The sequence below is a fragment of the Crotalus tigris genome, unplaced genomic scaffold (genome assembly GCF_016545835.1).
Source record: "Crotalus tigris isolate CLP2741 ecotype Arizona unplaced genomic scaffold, ASM1654583v1 scf7180000024396.1518868, whole genome shotgun sequence".
Taxonomy (NCBI): Eukaryota; Metazoa; Chordata; class Lepidosauria; order Squamata; family Viperidae; genus Crotalus; species Crotalus tigris.
The window spans coordinates 776,141-798,922 of record NW_024100564.1 but is presented as its reverse complement, the minus strand read 5'-3'; the positions used below and the strand labels follow the sequence as shown (position 1 = coordinate 798,922).

At 38.0% G+C, this 22,782-nt stretch overlaps 1 protein-coding gene across 7 annotated transcripts in view; it reads left to right on the top strand.

Moving 5' to 3' along the window:
- The window catches only part of NAV1 (neuron navigator 1), a 249,828-nt gene that overhangs the window by 215,874 nt on the left and 11,172 nt on the right, over positions 1–22,782 (top strand). For 6 of the 7 annotated variants that reach the window (XM_039329353.1, XM_039329352.1, XM_039329354.1 and 3 more), the window contains 18 exons: positions 2,226–2,278; positions 2,641–2,664; positions 2,780–2,857; positions 5,151–5,234; positions 6,455–6,566; positions 7,075–7,196; positions 12,887–13,083; positions 13,255–13,414; positions 14,785–14,947; positions 16,237–16,334; positions 16,488–16,583; positions 17,525–17,684; positions 18,264–18,499; positions 19,040–19,191; positions 19,886–19,957; positions 20,182–20,378; positions 20,705–20,823; positions 21,110–21,307. In XM_039329353.1, coding sequence (XP_039185287.1) covers positions 2,226–2,278; positions 2,641–2,664; positions 2,780–2,857; positions 5,151–5,234; positions 6,455–6,566; positions 7,075–7,196; positions 12,887–13,083; positions 13,255–13,414; positions 14,785–14,947; positions 16,237–16,334; positions 16,488–16,583; positions 17,525–17,684; positions 18,264–18,499; positions 19,040–19,191; positions 19,886–19,957; positions 20,182–20,378; positions 20,705–20,823; positions 21,110–21,307 — 2,321 coding nt within the window. The remainder of the gene's footprint in view (positions 1–2,225; positions 2,279–2,640; positions 2,665–2,779; positions 2,858–5,150; positions 5,235–6,454; positions 6,567–7,074; positions 7,197–12,886; positions 13,084–13,254; positions 13,415–14,784; positions 14,948–16,236; positions 16,335–16,487; positions 16,584–17,524; positions 17,685–18,263; positions 18,500–19,039; positions 19,192–19,885; positions 19,958–20,181; positions 20,379–20,704; positions 20,824–21,109; positions 21,308–22,782) is intronic. The other variant, XM_039329355.1, reaches the window with a different exon arrangement.

Genomic DNA, 22,782 nt, shown 5'->3' with positions numbered 1-22,782 from the left:
CTAATAATTCTGTATATCAGAACTTCTCAACAGTACAAGCTGTCCTGGCAGGTGGCAGTGCAGCGAATGGTTATTATTATTATTTTGTTTATGGGGCAGCAAAATATAGTAAGGGATTAAAATAATCTGATCACCTGATTTTTTATTTATGCATGCATGTCCACTATCATCAACTAGGATTTGGTAGGAATCATAGTTATGTCAGCCTTGCATAAGCCACAGCTGGTTTCTAGATTTATTACTGGTTCTTCACCCTTTTTAAGGCATATTTTTAAATGGAATGTGGTAGCACTTCCAAATTGTCCAGAACACTTTACTATAAAGCAGCGGTCCCCGACCTTTGTGGCTTGGCAGTCCAGCTGGGGAGAGCGAGAAAGGAACCGGCCTTGCGAGTGTTGGGCTGGCACACATGCGCATGCATGAGCTGCTCATGTGTGCCAGCCCAACACTCGCAAGGCCGGTTCCTTTCTTGCTCTCCCCAGCTGGGCTGCCAAGCCACAAAGCTCGACTTCCGTGAGTGGCAGGCCGGCACACATGTGTACACAGTTTGACTTGCGCAAGATAAGCTGTGCACATGTGCATGCACAATGGCCCATCGCTCGCACAAACAACCCTCATGCGGCCTGTTCCAAATAAGCCACGGCCTGGTAGTGGGCCATGGCCCAGGTTTTGGGGACCCCTGCTGCAAAGAAAAGCACACTGCCAACAAGTACCAATTTACACAGGTTGCAACGGGGATTGTCTATACCACAGGTCGGCAACCTGCGGCTCCGGAGCCGCATGCGGCTCTTTGAGCCTTCCCTTGTGGCTCCCAGCCTCCTCTGCCTTTGCAGAGAGAGACAGAGACAGAGAGAGGCAATTGCGCTTCCCTGCTTTTCTCTCTCTCACTCTCTCTCTCACTGAGAGAGAGAGAGAGAGAGAGAGAGAGAGAGAGAGAGAGAGAGAGAGAGAGAGAGAGAGAGAGAGAGAGAGAGAGAGAGAGAGAGAGAGAGAGTGTGTGTGTGTGCGTACAGTGTTCTCCGAGGATCTGAAAAACTTACTGGGCGGAGCTCCTCCCTTTGCTGCGTCTCTGCAGGAAGCAGGAAGCAGGAAGGGCAGGAGAGAGCTAGCTAGCCCAGTTAGGCTGACTCAGGAATTCTGGGAGTTGAAGTCCATGAGTCATAAAAGAGACGAGGTTGCCTACCCCTGAGTTGTTGGACAACAGCTTGAAGCTTGCCAGGTGAGCAGCAGATAGGAGGGGGGGGAAGAGAGAGGGAGTGAGAGAGAGAGAAAGAAAGAGAGTGGGGGAAGAGGAGTGGCAGACCAAGGGCAGATAGAGAGGGAGGGAGGGAGAGAGAGAGACCCTTTTGACATCTAAAATGAAGATAACACTGCAAATATCCTTTTTTTACCTTTGTGTGTATGTAATTTTATTCTCTTAAAGCATTCTCTTGGTGATCATTGTTTTAATAGTATGGATATTCCCAAAAGTCATATTTTTATTTTTAATGTGCGTGTGCGTGTGCGTGTGTATACACACACACACACACACACACACACACATACATATGTAGGTCAGAAAACAAATATATACATATATATATATATACATACATACACACACACACAAACACACACACACACCTATAATAAAGGTAAAAAAGGATATATGCAGTGTTATCTTAATTTTAGATATCAAAAGGATTTTGCGGCTCCCGGTGTTTTGTTTTTGGTGGGAAACGGGTCCAAGTGGCTCTTTGAGTGTTTTGGGTTGCCTGCCCCTGGTCTATACCATCTGGATTTCAGTGTGGTTTTGAATCTCTAGTTCTGTAGTTGCATGAAAAGCATAACTTCTACTTTGGCAACTATACTTTGGCATTTATATCTTGATTTAAGTGAAAACTCCTACTCTAAAAACAAGCATGAAACACAAAAAAATAAGGTTTTCATCAGAAATTTTTGTTTGCTCTAGGAAATTTTGTAGTCAAGCATTCAGAAACAAAATAATAATAATAATTGCTGCCTCTGAAGTTTTCTGATCAGATTTCCCATATTAGCCATCATATGAACTCTTAATGTTGTTGACCCACTATTTTCTACACATATAACCTCCCCCCCCCCGAACTGCCATCCTACCTTCCATCCATGCTACTCCTACTGGATCACTTTGTGATCAATCATACTCCATTAGATAGGCAGCCAAAGAAACTTTGTGACAAGTCTCACTCTTTCTCTCTTTATTACAGTTCATGGATCTGTGCTGTCCCTGGCTTCCAGTGCTTCCTCAACTTATTCCTCAGTAAGCTGTGCTCCCTTCACATATATTCTGTCCCATCTTTCACTTTCTCTGTATTTCCCCCTTCTCTAAGGGTGATTTCTAGCTGTAGTCTTTCCAAGAGAAAGTGTAGTTAAAGTTGACTGAGTTTGGCATTTGTCATCATTGGGAATAGTAGCATTGAATAGCGCTATACTTTGTAGTATTATAAGGTATAATGAGAAGAGGAGGTGGAGAAATGACATAACAACAAAATAGAAAAATGTCTGTGCTTATGCTGGGTTCTTTGCATGGCTGGTCACTTGTGTTGCCTGGGAATGCCTCTACTACTTTCACCCTAACTGCCTGCCTCTCTGTCTCTCCTCTACCCCATTATGTGCTGCCAGGCTGAGGAGAGGATGCAGTCAGAGGTACAGTAAGACCCTCACTTTACTTCCCACTGCTATTCTGCTCTTGACCTTTGGTGGAGAGCCAGCAATCCTCCTGCTTCCCAACTTTCCTGCCTTTTCTCTCTTTCTCCTGCAGCAAATCCGCAAACTGCGCCGTGAACTGGAGTCATCCCAAGAGAAAGTAGCCACACTGACATCCCAGCTCTCAGCCAATGTGAGTAGCCAAATTGGTGCAGTAGCATAATGTGCCCTCATTCCATGGAGTCTAAATGCTGTTTTAATTTTCAAGACTAACCAATTATATACAGTACTTACCTACCAACCTACCTATCGACCTACCAACCTATTGTATTCACAAGTAATTTAGGCAAGGTAAAAGAAATACTTTGCTGGGCATCCCAGCAAAGCTTAGCTGTTCTGAATAAACATGTCATGTAGTCCGGAGTTTTAACAGGATTGTATTGCTGCACAACCACAATAAATTATCACTGAGCATTAGAGAGGACTTTAAGCTTTTGTGTTGCCATGTAGCAACAGCACCCTCTCTTGGCCTTTTATTCTTCCACCTTTGAAACTTTTTGGAATGTTGGATTATATTCATTCCACCACTTTCTGGAAGGTGATCCTGGAAATATTCTTTGATATCTTTCCTATGGTCTTCTGGAATTGCTCTAATTTTAAACAGTTCCAGTAATCCCAAGTTATCCAGATCTTTCCCCTACTTCTATAACTTCTGTCTTAACTTTCCACAATTTCCATTTTATCATTAATTTGTTTTACATCTACAGTCAATTGTCCTACAGATTCTTCAATCTTCTGAACTTCATCTTTCATATTCCTTTTTATCTCTGCAAATATTTCTTCCATTTCCTTTTTAAATGCATCCAAATTATTGGCAATTGTTTCAGTTATTCTCTTGCCAAATTCTGAAACATTTTCTGCCATAAATCTGGTGTTATCTGTAAGTTGTTGTAATGAATCCCTCCTTTTTCCTGTTTTTGCTTCTTTTCCTGTGGTTGTCATTGTGATATTTATGGCCAGAAGTAAAAGTAGGTCAATTACTAGGGTGAAAATAATATTCCCATTTTGCTTTTCTCTGTCTTTAACACTTTAGTCCCAATTAGCTCTTTGTAACTACAGTCTCACTCTAAGGCTCCTATTACCTTTGTCTTCTTATTTTATGAAATCTACCAAGTACCTATTTTTCTTAATAATAAACAATCAGCATTCCCATGAAGGTTCAGTCTGATTGTCTAGTTAATTTTACTATTTTCAAAGGCACTTTTATCAAAGAAAAAATATTCTTCTGTTTTCTAAAATTGCTGTCTTCTTTATATGTTCGAAACATTCTTAAATCACGATCTTGTTAAGCTTTTTGTTTTTAAGCCAAAATCCTTTAAGATGTTTTAACAGAATAACAGAGTTGGAAGGGACCTTGGAGGTCTTCTAGTCCAACCCTCTGTTCAAAAAGGAAACCCTATACCATTTTAGACAAATGGTTTTCCAATGCATTTTTAAAAATCTCCAGTGTTGGAACACCGACAGTTTCTGGAAGCAAGTCATTCCAACGATTAATTGTCCAACTGTCAGGAAATTTCTTCTTAATTCTAGGTTGGTTCTCTCCTTGATTAGTTTCCATCCATTGCTTCTTGTTCTACCTTCAGGTGCTTTGGAAAATAGGTTGATCCCTCTTCTTTATGGCATATTGGAATATTGGAACACTGCTATCATGTCACGCCTAATCTTTCTTTTCATTAGACTAGACCCAATTCCTGCAACTGTTCTTCTTCCAGTCCCATAATCATCTTTGTTATTCTTCTCTGCACTCTTTCTAAAATCTCAACATCTTTTTTTATATCATGGTGACCAAAATTGGATGCAATATTCCAAAAAAGAAGGCTACTCAACAAGTGTCTTTATTCTTCTGTTGGTCAGAAGATCTCTCTCTCTCTCAAGCTGTAAATTAATATACACCCAGAAGTGCTTACAGTACTAAGGCTTTTGCAGGTCAAGTGTCTGTAGAGGCTGCATAGTGGTTTTGAGCACAGGAGCTATCCACAGCACATATGGATGATCTCTTGATCTCTCTTTCCTGGGAGAAAATTTCATCAGTCAGCACTTGCCACCTGATGACCAATTTTTGTCACACTGATGTCCCTACTCAAACAGATGCTTATAGGGACATCTAACCTGCCTAGATCTCACTTGGAAGCCAGTACCTGAAGTATCTTTGAAGGAAGCCAACATTCATTGCCTGACATATTCTCTGCAGCTCAGAACTAGATATGAGAGGTGAATAATAATGGAAAGAGTCAGACCAAATCCTACCATTTAGCAAAGCTTTTGATCGAAGTAAAGCTCATTTTCACCCCTCTTAGTTACAGGTTCAGAAGCTTGGGACTAATTTTCATTCTCCTACTGGCAAAAAGTTTGTCAAACCATGACTTTGGTGTTATTTTATGTACTTTGATTGGGCTGTGATTAAAATTGGCTCTTTTTCTTTCTAGGCTAATTTAGTAGCAGCATTCGAACAAAGTCTGGTAAACATGACATCCCGTCTGCGGCAGTTGGCTGAGACTGCAGAAGAAAAGGTGAGTCATTAGATCAGAGAAGAGAGCAGCAAACAGTCACTTTAGCTTTCCTGTTCAAGAACAGGTTTTTGAACAGGGCTGTAGATGGTGAAAAAAGCAGAAAATTATAATTATTATTTAGTTCTCTTGGTCAATTGATATTAGGCAATATGATCCAAGCTCAGCTGAAAGCAAAAACTTCTAATATGGGAAAGAAAACCACATCCGCTTCTGTGTCTAGAGACTTGGATCATAAAACTTTGTTTATATAATAATTTGTTCTCCAGTATTGGGTATTTGTTAAAATACTAGTTTATACTTTTTCAATGGGGTGAATTACTATATAAAAAGGTAAAATTTACCTTGAGTCAAACTTGACTCCTAGCAATTGTGTATCCATGATCTATACTGTATTTTGGGCCACAATATGGAAGTGATTTGCCATTGTCTTCTGGGTTTTGTTTTTTCAATTTCCAGTCTAATCTGTAGCCCTAAGTCCTAATTAGGTGTGTCTCTGCATAGCTTTTTCAAGATTAACCAAAGTCATCCAGATACTACCATTTGATGACACAATTTACAACTCAGGTGGATCAATGTGCAGACTTAAAATACTTCCAGAGCAATTAACATAAAACAGAAGAAAATTAACCAACTTTGCTTATTTAATACTAGATACTTTTCAGTTTTTCCCAGTTTCTTAGAATAGGGTTAGGCAGGCTACAGGATGTAAACATTTTCTGTTTTGATGGGGGTTTTGCTCCAGTCATGTTATTGTTATTTTTATTTCTTTAAAAGACACAAAAATAAGTACAATAGGTATTGTAATCCTTTCCCCATGCTTAATGAGCTATTTTACTTAAAGATATTACTTCAGAAACTAGGGCACTATTGTCAGAAAGTTAACCATTCTTCCCTTAAAAAAATATTAGGCTGGCATTGTTTTGAGCAGTGCTTTTTTTCAAAGAAAAAAAAAAGGTGCTGGAACTCACACATGTCATACAATCCACCTTGCCTACCCTACAAGGTTCCATACAAAAAAGGTGCTGGAACTCCGTTCTGGGCGTTCTATGAGAAAAAAAGCCCTGGTTTTGAGAAATTAAAATGCTGGATAGATGCAGCTTCTTTGTACCGTTTGGAATATAAGGATTAGGAAAAAATGGCTTTTTACTAATATTACTCAGAAGAATTCTTAGTAAAAGAATAAAACTCAAGGCATTAATACATTACACAATGTCTTTCAGGACACTGAGTTGTTGGACTTGCGGGAAACTATTGATTTCTTGAAGAAGAAGAATTCAGAAGCCCAGGCTGTTATCCAAGGGGCCTTGAATGGAACTGATATTACACCCAAAGGTGAGGATAGTAGTTGGTGCTCATGATCCCTGAGGATATTTTTATCTGCATCTTCTCCATGATAGATTTGGTGTATATTTTTGTGTATCAGCATCTGACAATGCCCGAACTTACTAGGCAGCAGGGAAAGCAATATGCATCTTTCTCTAAATATAGGCAATCAATTCATGGTTTTGAATGTATATTGCACTTACACATCTCTTTCCCTAATATTCTCCACTTCCCTGTTCTGAGTTGGTATCTTTTAAATAAATAAGCTGATTGCTTTTCATGCAGAATTCTAATCTTTCTAAGATAATATTAAATTCATGGAAACAAACTGTACAGAAGAGAAAGGGGATTTTTAAAAATATGCTTCCTTGTTTTTCTATTTAATATATGTTTGTGTTTTTATACTTAATGTAGTTATCAGTTTGAGCCTGAAAACTGAAGGGATGCAATGATGCAAAAGTACTCAAGTCTGTAAGAACATTCTGAATGGGTCTTTTCTTTTCCTTTTCTTGTCCAGAATTACGAATCAAGAGGCAAAACTCATCGGATAGTATATCCAGCCTGAATAGTATCACCAGCCATTCTAGCATTGGTAGTGGCAAAGATGCAGATGCCAAGAAGAAGAAGAAGAAAAGCTGGGTAGGTCAAGATAGAATTGAAGCCAAGGGAATTAAGTTTATTTCTACAGTTTATGAATATGAAATCCTGTAGTGTTTTATCAGAATAGGTAATAGAATGACAACCACGGTTATTCCAGGATTCTTACCTATAGCAGTAGCTATACCTGCTTGGAGAAAATATTTCTTACAGAATTTTAGTTTGCATTATTTTGCTATTGAATTCAAATGCAAAATTGCTTGCTACAGGTGGCTTCTAAGCGATGGCCTATGAAGTATACGCCAATCATATTTAATTATGATGGCCTAGCAGATCAAGGGAAGTGACGTCCATGTCATTATGGATTTTTATTAAATCAAACACATGCACCTAAAAGGTACTCAATATGCCTTTTTTTTCCTGCCCACTCACTTCCATCTCTTACTTTTAATTATTTGATTTTTTTTGTTCTCATTCCAACAGTTTGTTTTGAGCCAAAATATAGAACAGAAAAGTCTCAGTTATTAGGCTCCTCTTTAAACAGAAAAAAAGAAGAGTAATTGAAATGAAACATTTTGAAATAGAGAATAATGTGCAATTATTATACTAAATTCTTCACAACTTTTTTTTTTTTTTTTTTGCATGACAAGTCACTATTTGTGCTTCTAATGTGAGTCCTTATTTTTCCTGTATGTTATCCTTACAGTTCTGGTATTTCCCACTGTTCCAAGGAGAGCTATACCCCCAGCTCTCTACTCAGTATGTGAGTCTTCCCTTTAGGAAGACTGGAGTAGGAGTCTGTTCTATCTCTGTATGCTGAACATCCCTGCTTCTTCTGGGCAGGGAGCTCTGAGCTGAATGCATGCTTAAGTCTTGCTGTACTGTTTTTCCCTTTTCTTCCTTCAATGCTGATCTACAACACTTTTTTATTTTCAGGTATATGAGGTAAGATTTGAACTTCCCTTCCACTTTCTTCTCAGTCCTTTCCTTATGTTTTACTTCTAATTGGTCACTCCATTGTATATGGGACAGCTCAACACTTGTGAAACTAACCGTCCCATTTGCTCATGTACTTGCACTGCCAAGTCATATTGTAAGAGGCACTGCACTGGGATTGGGGGGAAAGTTTCATATCTGTTGATAATATAATCTTGAATCTGCCCTAATTCACTCTGGCAAACATTGTGCTTTTCATAAACTAGTATTTTTAATCACTTCCCATTTATAGTTGGTTTTAAAAGACTGTGTTCCAATCTTAAGGTATGTAGATGCATGCTATAGTTATCATAAGAAAAGGAAGTATATTTAAACGAATGGATGTAAGTATCTTCCTTTTTCATCATTAGCAATAGTTCTACAGATAGATGAAGAGAGAGAGAGAGAGAGTGTGTGTGTACAAGTTAAACAATTCCTCTTATGTTAAGGAAACATTCCCAATATAAAAATGATTGTATTACACTTGAGCCATAATATCACCATGTGAATTTTCTGATAAGTTATTAAGAACTTTTTTTTAAGGATACAAGTAAAGCTGTTTAAATAAATAATAACAAAGTCATTTGATCATACTTTTCATATTCAGTCTTAGTTTTGTTTGGGTGTCTTGATATCTAGGCTTACTTAGTTTTACTAATCCAAAAACAAGATTCAAAAACTCATGACATTTTCTTTATTTCTGTGTGGGCAGACCTCATCAGGAGTGTTTCTGCCAGGCAATGTCTACCTCCCTAAGTGACCTTCCATTTTGGAAACAGACCCATTGTGTTACTAGCAAGGTCAGGTCTTGTTTGTGGAATATCCAGGCAGGATTTCAAGCATTCACAGCTTGCAGCAGGCTGAAATGAACAAAATGCAAATCTTAGAGGATCTAAGACATCTCACCATGGCCAACTTGCCACAGCCAACTCACTGCGGGACAGCTTGCCATGGCCAATTCATTGCAAGACAATTTGCTATAGAACAAGAGTTACAATAATATTGAAGAAATGATGGAATATAATCATTAAAGAAAGGATGCCAGAGGAGGGACAAAATGAAATGTGACTGACAAAAATTAAAATATTTTTTAATTATTTTAAATAATTAAATTGAATTGTTGAATTGTTCCACAGCGAGTTGTCACGTGGTGAATTGGCCATGGTGAGTTGTCCTGTGATGAATTGGCTGTGGCAAGTTAACTATGGCCTTTTGGCCATGGCAAGTTAGCTATGATGAGTTGCCCCATTCCAAGTCCTAGATACTAGTAACTGCCATTTGAAGCTAAACAAGAGGACAATTCACTGAGGTAGTTTTCTTCTCCTTTTGCTTCAGAGACTGGCTGGAGGGAGAAAAATGGCATTTCTATGATCTGCCCAAAGAATTGGGTTAATGGGCAGATTAGAAGTATGATAATTATAGTAAACCCTATTTTCCATTACAGTGCTATCTTCACCCATTACAGTGGCTGTTCCTCCTGCTACTGTCTCAATATACATGTGAATCGATGCTTGTTTTGTGTCTGTGTGAGTGTGTGTATGCCTGCATGTTGCATGCTCTGCCTGAGCATGATTAAAGTCATGCATTATTTAGTCTTCTCGCGAGCAAAGCATACAACTATTTTCTTATTTTACAATGATTGAATCATTACTTTGGAAAGAACAGTCTGCTTCTTTGGTCTTTTAATAGCAAGGCTCTGGATGTATGAGTATGATGAATATACTCATCTTTTAGTTCCCTGTTCTGATGAATATTTTTCCGTTAAAACTAGAAAGGGCTTATACAGTCTAAGACAAAGGAAACAACCTAGCCTTATTTTTAAATGTAATAAATCAGTATAAGAATTCAAGAAAGATAGGGATGTAGAATTGACTGTTGGAGCATATTTAAATTCCAAATGTATAATATCCAGGAGGATAGTGCTTTATAAGCGGATAAATTTATAAGCATCACAAGAGTCTATTCACACTCAGTTAGCTTAGAAAATGTGGCATTTTACAAATACTGCAGGTTATCCTTGACATGATCAGCTATACTGCAAAATCGTCTTACAGGTGGAATCTGATTATTCCTACCTCCTAATCCTTCTCTGACTAAGACAGGAATGAAAGGGTGCTCTTAACAATGTAATTTAATAATAGAATAATATCTGAATGTGTGACAAATAGAGTGCATGTTATCAGTACAATGACTTCTTTGCCTGTCATGGTGAGAAGAAGAAATGCATGAATTCTAATCTGTCTCCCTCCTGTCTCCCTCTTGTTCCTTTATTCCTAAGATAAATATTTTAAATTTATATTTATATTTCATTTTTTGCCTGTGATAGACTTATAGATATACAAAAAGTTCCCAAGCAATGACTAGATTCACTGAAATATGATGACTACTACTAGAACCTTTTGAATGCTCAGACTTTCCTCAGTATCTTTTTCTTCTGCTTTGAAAAAAGCAATCATGGAATCCAAGGAATCAATTATGGCATGTTTACAATATCCCAAAGGTACTTTTTCACGAGGCAACTGGACCTTTTTTTTTCTCTTTGAAAATATTTTGCTTCTCATTCAAGAAGTTTCTTCAGCTCTGACTGGATGGTGGGGAATGGAAGGGTTTGTATTCCTTGCAGACAGCTGGTCATTTGCATTCTTTTAAAGAGTTGTTGATGCCACCTGGAGGCTTATCTATGTCATCAGGGTCACCTGAGTAATGCAAACAGTGGAACTGTTGAAAGGACTGTGTTGTAGACTGAAGATAGATAATAATATAATAATAATAAAGTTGGAAGGGACATTGGAGGTCGTCTAGTCCAACCCCCTGCTCAGGCAGGAAACCCTATACCATTTCAGACAAATGACTGTCCAGTCTCTTCTTAAAAACTTCCAGTATTGGAGCATTCACCACTTCTGGAGGCAGGTTGTTCCACTGGTTAATTGTTCTAACTGTCAGGAAGTTTCTCCTTAGTTCTAGGTTGCTTCTCTCCTTGATTAGTTTCCACCCGTTGCTTCTTGTCCTGCCTTCAGGTGCCTTAGAAAATAGCTTGACTCCCTCTTCTTTGTGGCAGCCTCTGAGATATTGGAACACTGTTATCATGTCCCCCCTCGTCCTTCTCTTCATTAAACTAGACATACCTAATTCCAGCAGCCTTTCCTTATATGCTTTAGTCTCCAGTCCCCTAATCATCTTTGTTGCTCTTCTCTGTACTCTTTGTAGATGATGGTCATTTTCCTCCCCCTCTGTTGAGAGAAGGCTGTTCAGGTTTGACATAGATGGCCTCTTTGACCCCTCTTTCAAACCAGTGGTCCTCTGTGTCCAAAATGTGGACTTTGCTATCTTCGAAAGAGTGGCCTTTGTCTTTTAAATGCAGATAGACTGCTGAATCAGCAAAATGTCTTCAAAGAGAAAAAAAGAAAGTCCAGTTGCCTCGTGAAAAAGCACCTTTGGGACAACCGTGACCTGGATGACTGAAAAACTCCATAGACATGTTTCTAATAAACTTGTAACCTAACCAAGTTCCCTTCCTAAACAGCCACAGGGAAAGCATCAATTCTCGTGACACAAGTCTTGTCTACTCCTAAGAATCCAAGTTTCCATAAAGAGATAGTGGTAGTGGATTATAATTAGATTACAAACCTGTTGTCTAAATGTCATTCTCTTCACCTTTTAATACACAAATGGAACCCTGCCCTCACTTGCTTCCCATTAGAGATAAGAATTCTTGTTGCTAGAATTCCAGAATTAATCTCCTTCTGATACATTAGACATACATGATAATGGTAGCAGTTATATGTAAAATCTCAGTTGATTTGTGCCATTGTTGTTGCTGATTATGGACTCTAGTGCATATTCAGACATGTCCAAGTCTCAGTCATAGACATGTCTGAATGTGGTTTCCTTTATTAGTATGCAGGATAAGGTTATTTATTTATACTATACTAGCTGCTGGGGGGAGGGAGGAGGACCCACCACATATCTGCATCTTTCCTAACTTGCAACAGATACATTATTGCTTTGGAACCCCCAGGTCATGCTGGGCTGTGTTTCTTTCAAGCAAACTTTCTTTCAAACAAACAGGGTTTATATATTTAGCTTCCCCCAAGGACTCAGATTTATGGTTTCCAATCATGCAAGCAGTCTGGTTCTTTTCATGGTGAGATAATAATAGTGACATTTAGAATAATTTCATTTCCTTGCCAGCAGCTGACTCAGCTTGAGGCATTTCACATGCTATGAGGTGAAGAGAGCAAGCCTACTTTTGTCAGAAGGACTTTCATGGCCCCCACTCCCTGGCCTAACTTATTTACATTGGCTTGCTTGAAACCAGCCAGTATTGCTGCTGAATTCTCTTAGGTCTACTGGCTGGTAGATTCACTGAACACAAATCATAGATACTTCAATCACCTTTTTTATGCTGGCATTCCTATTCTTTAAAGATGTTTGGAAAAAATGGATTTTTTTTTCAATCAGTGCATGCTTCTGGATGGAATGTACATTAATCTGTATCTTAAATAGTCATTAATTAAATGTAGTAATCTGTTTCTGAAAGAGTATAAATTCTTTTAAAAGCCATTGGCTTATTTAATGCTAATGTTAGAAACATATTGTCTGGAATATGATATATGAGATGTTCTTGTTTTGTTTTTTAAAAAAGAATCAAATGTCCTGAAAAGTATTCAAAATGACTTGAGAGGAATTTTCTTGACTTAATGGAGACTTTGGATGAGCTTTTCTAACCTTTTCTATGTCTGTATTTTCCTCTTCAGTTAAGGAGTTCTTTCAACAAAGCTTTCAGCATCAAAAAGGGTCCAAAATCTGCATCCTCCTATTCTGATATAGAGGAAATTGCCACCCCTGATTCTTCAGCACCATCATCTCCAAAACTACAGCATGGATCCATGGAAACCGCCTCTCCTTCCATCAAATCTTCTAACTCTTCTTCTGTAGGCATTGATAGCACTGAGTAAGTCCAGCCTCCAACTGTACTGGACACAGAAGAGAAAGGCCTGTGTGGGCAGTTTGGTATTTGGGAAGATTAGAAGAAGCGGATTAGATTAACTTTGACATAGCATTAATTCTCTGCATGTAGTTGTCTTTTATCCTCTGTTTTAATGGCTTTTCATTCCCTACGCAGACTTTTCCAGGCCAATGAAGAAGAACCTGAGAAAAAGGAGGTTTCAGAATTACGCTCAGAGCTATGGGAAAAAGAAATGAAACTGACTGACATTCGTTTGGAAGCCCTAAACTCTGCCCATCAGCTGGATCAGCTGCGTGAAACGATGCACAATATGCAGGTAGGACTGGTGCTCTGCATAGCTGGACATTGTGGCTCAGATTACAGTTTGTACATTGCTATGGGGACCAATTTCTGAATGCCTGTTTTGTGTTTTCATTAAACAATAAAACAATTTTATGATACATGCCCTACATTACTGCTAATTTTATTTTTATCGCTGTTTAAACAGTTGTGCATGGGTTATTGATCCTTACAGGTTTTGATTAATTCCAAATTCCTTTCCCCAGTGTAAGGAATTTTTTTTAAAGGTCAATGGAAGCTCTTTTCTACTTTTAAACTCATCATGGTCACAGTGTGGATCACTGCCCTACATATTTCTTGAGATTAAAAAAATTAAATAAGGTCTGATGCACACCCTATGGCTAACAAGATATGTCATTTGAACCATTTCTTGTCCTAATAATATTCCAAACATGTACATTGTTTCAGAACAAGTCAAAATAAAAATAAAGGTTGTTAGGGAAAGACAGAGACAGAGAGAGAGAGAGAGACAGAGAGAGAGAGAGAGAGAGAGAGAGAGAGAGAGAGAGAGAGCACAGGAAAGAATTAAGTGGTAGTTTTGGAGCTCAACGCAATTTTCTTTTGCTTAGGAAATTTTGTTTTGCTGTCCTCTATATTGCTTAACTTTCACTACTGCAGGTTTGACATCAATGCTAATGAACAAAATGAAGTGCTAGCAAACACCTGCTGTCTGGTGGAAAAGAAATGCAAAAACTACATTTGGTTTTAAAGACCTCTTTTTCCAATGGCTCAAGTTTAGGATTTACTACTGAGTCTTTAGTCTCTGGAATCCATAATGTTGATTGCCAAGCACAATTCAAAGTGCATGACAGAGGACCTGGATATCTTCAGGATTGCCTTCCTCAGATTGGTTTTGCTTGTCTTGTTGTAAGATCCAACAGAGCAGTTTAGTTCAGTTCAATTGCCATCTTCAGAGGTTGGGTTTGGCAGTAGGTCTTTTAAGTTGTCCCTTTCTTTCGAACACTGATACCACTCCGATCAGAATAGTCCCTATCCTCCTGGGTTTCAGAAAGGCTGCCAAAACTGGTTTTTTCAATACAATTGTTATAAGCTGCTTCTTCCTGTAATTACAATATGATCATAAGACTAATCAATAAACTATTGCTTCTACTATTTCTGTAATCGAACTGTAATGAATGTAGAGTTTTATTTATTATGATGCTATGTTTTTGTTGTCTTGGTTTTAATTTTGCACTTTTTAATCATATTTACCTACATAGGATATGTAAACTGCTCAGATCAGTTTTGATGGGAGTGGTGTATAGGCCCTCTAAATAAATGAATGAATATTGTTGGTTCTTATTAGGTATATCATCCCAGCCTTTGCTCTTTGTTCATTTCCTTTAGTTGGAAGTAGATCTATTGAAAGCTGAAAATGACCGGCTAAAGGTAGCACCTGGGCCATCATCTATCCCAAGTCATGTTTTGAGTTCATCCGCTGCATCTTCCCCAAGGCGCTCCTTAGGATTACAGCTGAGCCACTCTTTCAGTCCCAGTTTAACTGATACAGGTAAGAAAAGGGGAAAGTAGAATCACCAAACTATAGATAGCAACTTACTTTCCACCTCTCAGTCATATCTTCTCATATTGTTGTTATTTAATGATCTATGCTTAAAAGATAGAATCAAAATTGGTTTCGGAGGGGAAAGAGAGGGTAATAATATATGTTATATGAAGTCGTGTTTATATCTGGGAGAATGTGACAATTAGGGGTGTGCACAAAATGGAATTTTTCTTTTGAACCCATAACTATTGGAAACCAGCTGTTCTGTATAAGGAATGGCTCCTGCACAAATTGCTTTGCAAATTCCTGTTGATAATATACACAGACCGTTGTGTATATTGTTTTATGAACAGAACTTTCTCTCAAAAGAAAAATCTAAAAGGGAAGGGGAAAGTTGAACCAGAGTAAAGAAAAAGATGCGCTTTGATCTAAAATAAAGGAAATTCTGTGTTAGAATCTGGGGGGGGGGAGAGAAACATTTGATATTTGAACAGATGTCCCAGGAGAAAAAACATAAGATTATAGCCAAAGAATAATTTTACAGTGTACACACTTGCATGCATGTGTCTGTATATCTAACCATCTCGTAGACACATGAGGCTGTCGTGAAATTGAATCAGAGGAAGGAAAATCTGATATTCCCAAAAAGTATAGACAAAATTCTAAAAAATAATGATTTATTTATTAAAGAAGGCATTAAAATATACACCAGAGAAAAAAGAATCACAGATTAAGCTAATGGTATTCATAGAATTATTAATCAGAAATTATTATCAGCATGAAAAAGGCAGTATTTATGAAAGCTTGACCAGAACACTACATAAGTTGCATTTCTAGCTTTTGGAATGAATGAGTTATTTAAAGAAGAAAAACAAAATAGAAATGCCAGGATTGTTCAGCTTTTGAGAAGATATGAGAAAAAGGAAAGCTGGAAGTGGCTTAAAACCAGAATTGATGACAGATTTTAAAGAAAGTTGATGCAGAAAAATGTTGGATATGAGCCATGAGGCTTTACTCAAATCATAAGAGTTTTCTCTGTAGTCTACTAAATTCAAATAAAATAAAACAAAGTTCTTAGTTGTCCCAAATTTTAATTTTGAAAATTTGAAATAATTTTTAAAATAATTTTAATTTTAAAGAAAAACGTTTCTTCTACTTTCTGGACTCGGTGGAGCCCCCGGAAATGAATAGATTTTTTTAGTGGACTGACTCAATTTCAGTCTGTGATAGGCAGGATTTCTCAATGATTAAAATGAGGTGATCAAATATGTTGTGCTTGAATTTTGCTTTTCCAGAACTGTCGCCAATGGATGGCATCAGTGCTGGTACCCAGAAGGATGAAATGGTACTACGAATAGTAGTGCGCATGCCACCTCAGCATATCATCAAAGGAGTAAGTACCATCACAAGATGGGAGAGATCACTGTTTGAGACAGTATGTCTCATGTGCAACATATTTGGGGGAGGAGATATAATTTTAATGAGATGATCCATTTTGCCATTGTAAACAACTCCAACCATATTGTATCTCTGGTTTGGCTTCTAGGACTTGAAGCAGCAGGAGTTTTATTTGGGCAGTAGCAAAGTGAATGGCAAATTGGACTGGAAAATGCTGGATGAAGCTGTCTGTCAGGTTTTCAAGGTAAGTTGATAATTAACACAACCTTTTTGCTGCACTTCTATCTTCAAAAACTTTATTTCAGATATCTAGAGGACTAAATTTTGGATTCAAGCATTCACAGCTCAATCTTATGTTACTTTCTCTTCCTGGGCTTCAAGGACAGAACTTTAAGTTATATTTTCCTGCTCACCCTCTTCCATACTATTAAGTTAAAAAGAATCTCAGAATAGCAGAGGAATGAGGCAGAGAGGAATGGCAGAGAGAAAAAGATAAGATGGACCTAATAAAGATAACCAATACACCATCTCACTCTCACACACACACACACGCACACACACACACACACATACACACACACACCCTCCACACACAAATATACATGTATATTTCCATACATGATATGAATAATTCAGTGAATACATGAAAATGGTGATTTTTTTTATTAGCTATGGACCTTTAATCATATCAGTCTAAGGAGGGCAGTTCATCTTTGCTATCAATCTTCACCAATGCAATTGAAGTTATTGCACATATTCGTAGAATATTTATCTAAATGATAAATTTAAATATTTAAATTTAATATGGACAAAATCAACTACAGTTTTAGGAAATGCAAAAAGGAAAAAAAAGAAAAGAAAAGAAAAGAAAAAAGAAAAACAACATGTATTCTTAAAATAAACCAGTGCAGGCTGAGCTTGCTTAGTGGCCACAGAACGTTGAATGTCTAACAGGAAGAACTGAAACACCAAGGAGAGAGTACAATGGATCAATGAACAAAGTACATGATGCTATATGAGAATTTTGTTGTTGTTTTTAAGTCATATTTGTAGTGGCAATTATTATTTATCTTTATACCTGATCTTATTTCTAAAAAGCATTGTGTTTCTTCACTGTATTCTTAGAACAACTGTAGCATTAAGTACTTTGAGAGCCTCACTAATTGGAAAACTTTCTTTGTTTAGGATTATGTCACCAAGATGGACCCTGCTCTGACTCTGGGACTCAGCACTGAGTCTGTCTATGGCTACAGCATCAACCATGTTAAAAGAATCTTGGACACGGAGCCACCAGAACTACCTCCTTCCCGACGGGGTGTGACCAGCATTGCTGTGACTTTGAAAGGTCCTGCTTTTTCCATTAGTTCTTAACTATTTATTTCTAAATGACTGACAGAGAGGCAAAAGCAACAGGATTAAGAGAGCCTCTGGAAAGCACTTCTAATTCCAGAATTAGGTGATGATGATGACTGTAACAGTGTAGCACTATGCTGTACTAATTATATGCAAAGAACTGTACTTGTTTATGTTAGAATAGCATTCTTTCTGGTTTTGATATTAGATGGAAATGAATCTCAGTTTCAAGACCCTTTGAGATTGTTGTTTAATCTGGTATTTCTCAAATTGGGAGTCTGAATAATTAATAATAGGTTATCTGAATGCCTTTCTCATTAGTCCTTTTCAATCTGATGCAAAATGTGTTTATTAAGTGTCTTTCCAAGTAGGAGTAATGACATCTGTAAGCATGAGACTTTTACAATATGCATATTTCTGACTAACTGTAGCTAGGAAGAAACTGGGGTAAACAATTGAAAATTGTTACAAAGAGAAGGAAATTGTTCCGGCACATGAAGGACCATTGTAATGCAAAACTGAGGCTACTATATGATGTTATGAAGGTTTCTTGTAATATTCTTGGGCATAGGTTTGAAAGAAAAATGTGTGGACAGCCTGGTTTTCGAGACTCTTATCCCCAAACCAATGATGCAGCACTACATAAGCCTTCTACTCAAGCACCGGCGCCTTATTCTCTCTGGACCAAGTGGAACTGGCAAGACCTACCTGACCAATCGTCTGGCTGAATATCTGGTGGAACGTTCAGGCCGTGAGGTTACTGAAGGCATCGTTAATACTTTCAACATGCACCAGCAATCATGCAAGGTAGAAAACTTTTAATTGTTTCATTTTTGAATAGTCACTAGGACAGTACCTCCAGATCTTAACTCAAACCTTTACATCAGAAATGTCAAACTCGCGACGTTACATGACATCACGCAACGTTCAAAGCTTTTTTGCCATTGCCGGCAATGGGGTGGGCGCGGTTCCGGTATGATGAAACCAGCCCGTGGGCCAGCAGTTTGACACCCCTGCTTTACATGATCTTAGTCATAGGTTCCTCTGTTATTTTAGTTGAGACAATTTATCCTTATGGAACCATTCATTTTTCACTGTAATTCTAGATTTAATTTCAATGGAACTTGTTCTGAGACATGTGGATATGGCATTGAAGTCTTCATTTTCATGAATCTATTTTTCCAGCCCTCTGTCAGTTTTCCCCTTCAGTCCTAACTAGTAGTTCTCAGCCCTAAGCCCACTACCCAGTGAATTTTTCCTGATGTCCCTGTGTTTCTGCATTGCGATGTTTCTGAATATTCTCTCTATATTGATACAATAACATTTTACTTTCATTGTTTGCACCAGGACTTACAGCTTTACCTCTCCAATCTAGCCAATCAGATTGATCGGGAAACAGGGATTGATGTTCCATTAGTTATTCTCTTAGATGATCTCAGTGAGCCTGGCTCCATCAGTGAGCTTGTCAATGGAGCACTTACCTGCAAGTATCACAAATGGTGAGAAACTAAGATATGTATTGGTATTGAACTTACAAATTCCAAAATAAAGATCCTGCCCTGTAAACTATGTAAATTACAAGGATTTCCAGATTATGCTAAATTGTTATTTTTTTCCTGCCTATCCTGTACCTAACAATGACATGTGAATGACATGGCACTATTATTTCAGGCATACGGCATTATTTTCTCTTGAATCACATTAAACAAGAGAACTTTCTTATCCTCAGTTTGGATGACCAACCTGGCATAGGCAGGAAGGGTTGTAACTTTCCTCTTCAGGATCATAGAGCAGGTTGTCATTTGACTGATAGAGCATCTAATGTCTCAAACTCCTAATACTGTAATCAAAATAAATAAGAGTATGTTTTATTGTGCCCTAGAGCAGTACAATAAAATATCGTACTGTGAAACTACCAGAAAAAGGTGGTCACACTATTTTATCTTCAGTATTTCAGTCTTCAGGAATCAACAACCAAAAAACAAACAAACCCCAAAACAAAAACCACCCCTCCCCCCACAACTCTATTGAAAATGGTGGAAGGTCAGAATAAAGAAGCCCTGAATACGTTGTGAGCCACCTCAAGTCATTATGTCAGATAGGCAGCCATATAAGTCCTGTAACTAAATAAAATGTTCCCCCCATCCCAAATGCAAATACACCATATGCAATTTTCTTTTTCTTCCCCATCAGCCCTTACATAATTGGAACAACTAACCAGCCTGTTAAGATGACTCCAAACCATGGCCTCCACCTCAGTTTCAGGTAATTACTACAGCAATGGCTATTTAGAATATCTCTTCTATACTGTCAAGGTCATACTCCCCATATTTGGGGAGCATGCACTATATGCAGATTGTTTTCTGGGATGAGGAAGATGTAAAGTTTTTTCTCTTACTCAATATTTTAATCTAGAAAAGAAAACCTAATTTGCTTAGGTTGAGCACTTTCCTTTTTTTGCCATGACCAACGTATCATATTACTTGTAGGATGCTGACTTTTTCCAATAACGTGGAGCCAGCTAATGGCTTCCTGGTGCGCTATTTACGTCGGAAGCTGCTTGAATCTGACAGCGATGTCAATGCCAACCGGGACGAGCTGTTACGTGTGTTGGACTGGGTGCCAAAGCTCTGGTATCACCTCCATACCTTCTTGGAGAAGCATAGCACTTCTGACTTTCTCATTGGTAAGCCTAAGCTTTTATCACCCAGTAAGCTGAAATGAACCTCACCATTACATTGCATCTTATTTCAGACTAATAAAAGAAGGATTAAGACACTGCATGGAAGCTTCGCCTCCCCCATTTGAGTTCCTTGCAGTTAATTTATAGTGAGGGGAAAGTAATATGCATATACACGAGTGACTCTATGTTAATTTTCTCTGTTATTCTTTATTTATTCTTTATTAGAATATTATTTTACATAATCTTTATTTTCTTTAGTCTACATTTTTGGCTGATATTCCTCCATTGGCTAGTAGTTTACCTTCTTCCCTTTACTGTTTTTTTTCCAGGTCCTTGTTTCTTCCTGTCATGCCCAATTGGTATTGAGGATTTCCGAACCTGGTTTATTGATCTATGGAACAATTCAATTATCCCCTACCTTCAGGAAGGAGCAAAGGATGGGATCAAGGTAATTTTCCATGCATCCTTATCTCTTCTAGAAGAACTAGTGATGTGGCTAAAGCCTGCATCAATATGCACATATGTTACTCAGCTACAAGTTGCTATTTCCTTTTACTCTGAATTATTCATAAAATCCTACAGAAAAGCAGTTCCTTCTAATCTTGTCCTCCATTGCCTTGAATATGTTCTAAGCTCTTTGTTTCCCAGTGAAGGAACTGCAAAACTAGGTGCATGTGGTATGTTGCTTGTCCCTAGCAAGTGTCAGTATTCTTTCTCACCCTTCTGTGTTGCAGGTGCATGGGCAGAAAGCTGCTTGGGAGGACCCTGTGGAATGGGTGAGAGACACGTTGCCTTGGCCATCAGCCCAGCAAGACCAATCAAAATTATATCATCTTCCCCCACCCAGTGTGGGGCCCCACAGCATAGTGTCTCCTCCAGAGGAACGGAGTGGCAAGGATTCTACACCCAATTCTCTGGAATCAGATCCCTTGGTATGTTTTCAGCTTGCAAATGAGAATAGTTGCTACTGATTCTTTGCACAAGAGAATTAAATTGAGAGCTCAGAATCATCCAATCTGGGTTGGTCACAAGAGAGAGAGAGAGAGAGAGACTTCCCTGAAGATGGGGGCTCCAGCCCGACTCTGAAAGCTTGGAAGACAAAACCTCTCATCCCAGTGACCGACCCAGATTGGATCCTACAACATTATCCTGGGACACGTATATCTGCCTTCGTTTGCTCAGAATTAAGTTCCTGAATTAGTATCCCAGTTCTTGTCACTAATGGAAAGATCTATTAATTTTTTTCAAACACCATAGATTACAGGAATAGAAAAGTTATTCTCATCAATTTTCATTTTGTCAAAAATTGACAGCCCTTGCTAATTTGTTAGCTTAATTACTCTATGACTGGAGGCAATTGTAAAGTTGTCAGAGTGGCTGTTTCTCCATTATGTCCCTCTCTGTTTTAGAAACCCTGTTTCTCCTTCCCCTCATGTCTTATATCTGAAATAACACTAGAGCAATAGACTGAATGTGCAAGTTAACATGGGAAAGATAAATCTCTGTTCTCCTCTTCCATATAATCAAGACTGCATTGTTGACCTCTTCAGAAAGCATAATGACCTTCACAAAAGACAAAGCCTAAGTGATTGTGCTATGGCATTGTCATTATATGGCCACAAGGTGGCAAAGATGTGTAAGTCAAAGAAAGCACCACATACCAACTGAGAAAACTACATGGAATACTTATGTATATAATGATTGATGAGTTACGGATGATATAGGACAGAATCACATATAGTCCTTTGTTGACCCAAACATAAATTGATGGTAGCAAGTGATTGTGAGATAAAGATCCTGGAAGTGATTGCGCCTATAAAAAGGATATAAAATGTAAGATCCTGACAGAGTAGTACACATACAGAAATTATAATGGATGAGTGATATTAGAGGGAGTCCCAAATTCTGGACTTGGAACAGACAATATGTTTCTTCTGTTTTAGTTAGCCTGTCTTCACTGACCACATTTGCTCTTATCTTAATTCCATAAAAAATATTAATGGGGTTGCAAAGCGGTGTCAGCCCCTTCTCACATCCCTTTCAGATTCAAAGTGTCACAGTATGTATTCTTACCTGAATAAAAATAAAATACCAGATACATAGTATAATTGCAAATAAGGCTGGTAGATTATGAAACAAATTTGTATTATGCAAATATCTGTGTAAATTGTCTTCGACTTCCTCTTTGTATAACTGTACATGTTTTCCATTTTCTTAGCTCCCCTCTTATCCAAAGCACAGATGAAAAATGTATATGATTTTAAATAATCACAGTTATTCCTTCCTTTCTGTGGTAATCTTGGTACCCTATATATTCATTGTAGCAGATTATTTTCAATCTGAAGTACATCTGTTGAGTTATATCTGCACCTACCTGCCTTACTTCTGCTGCTTTCCAGGTGTATTG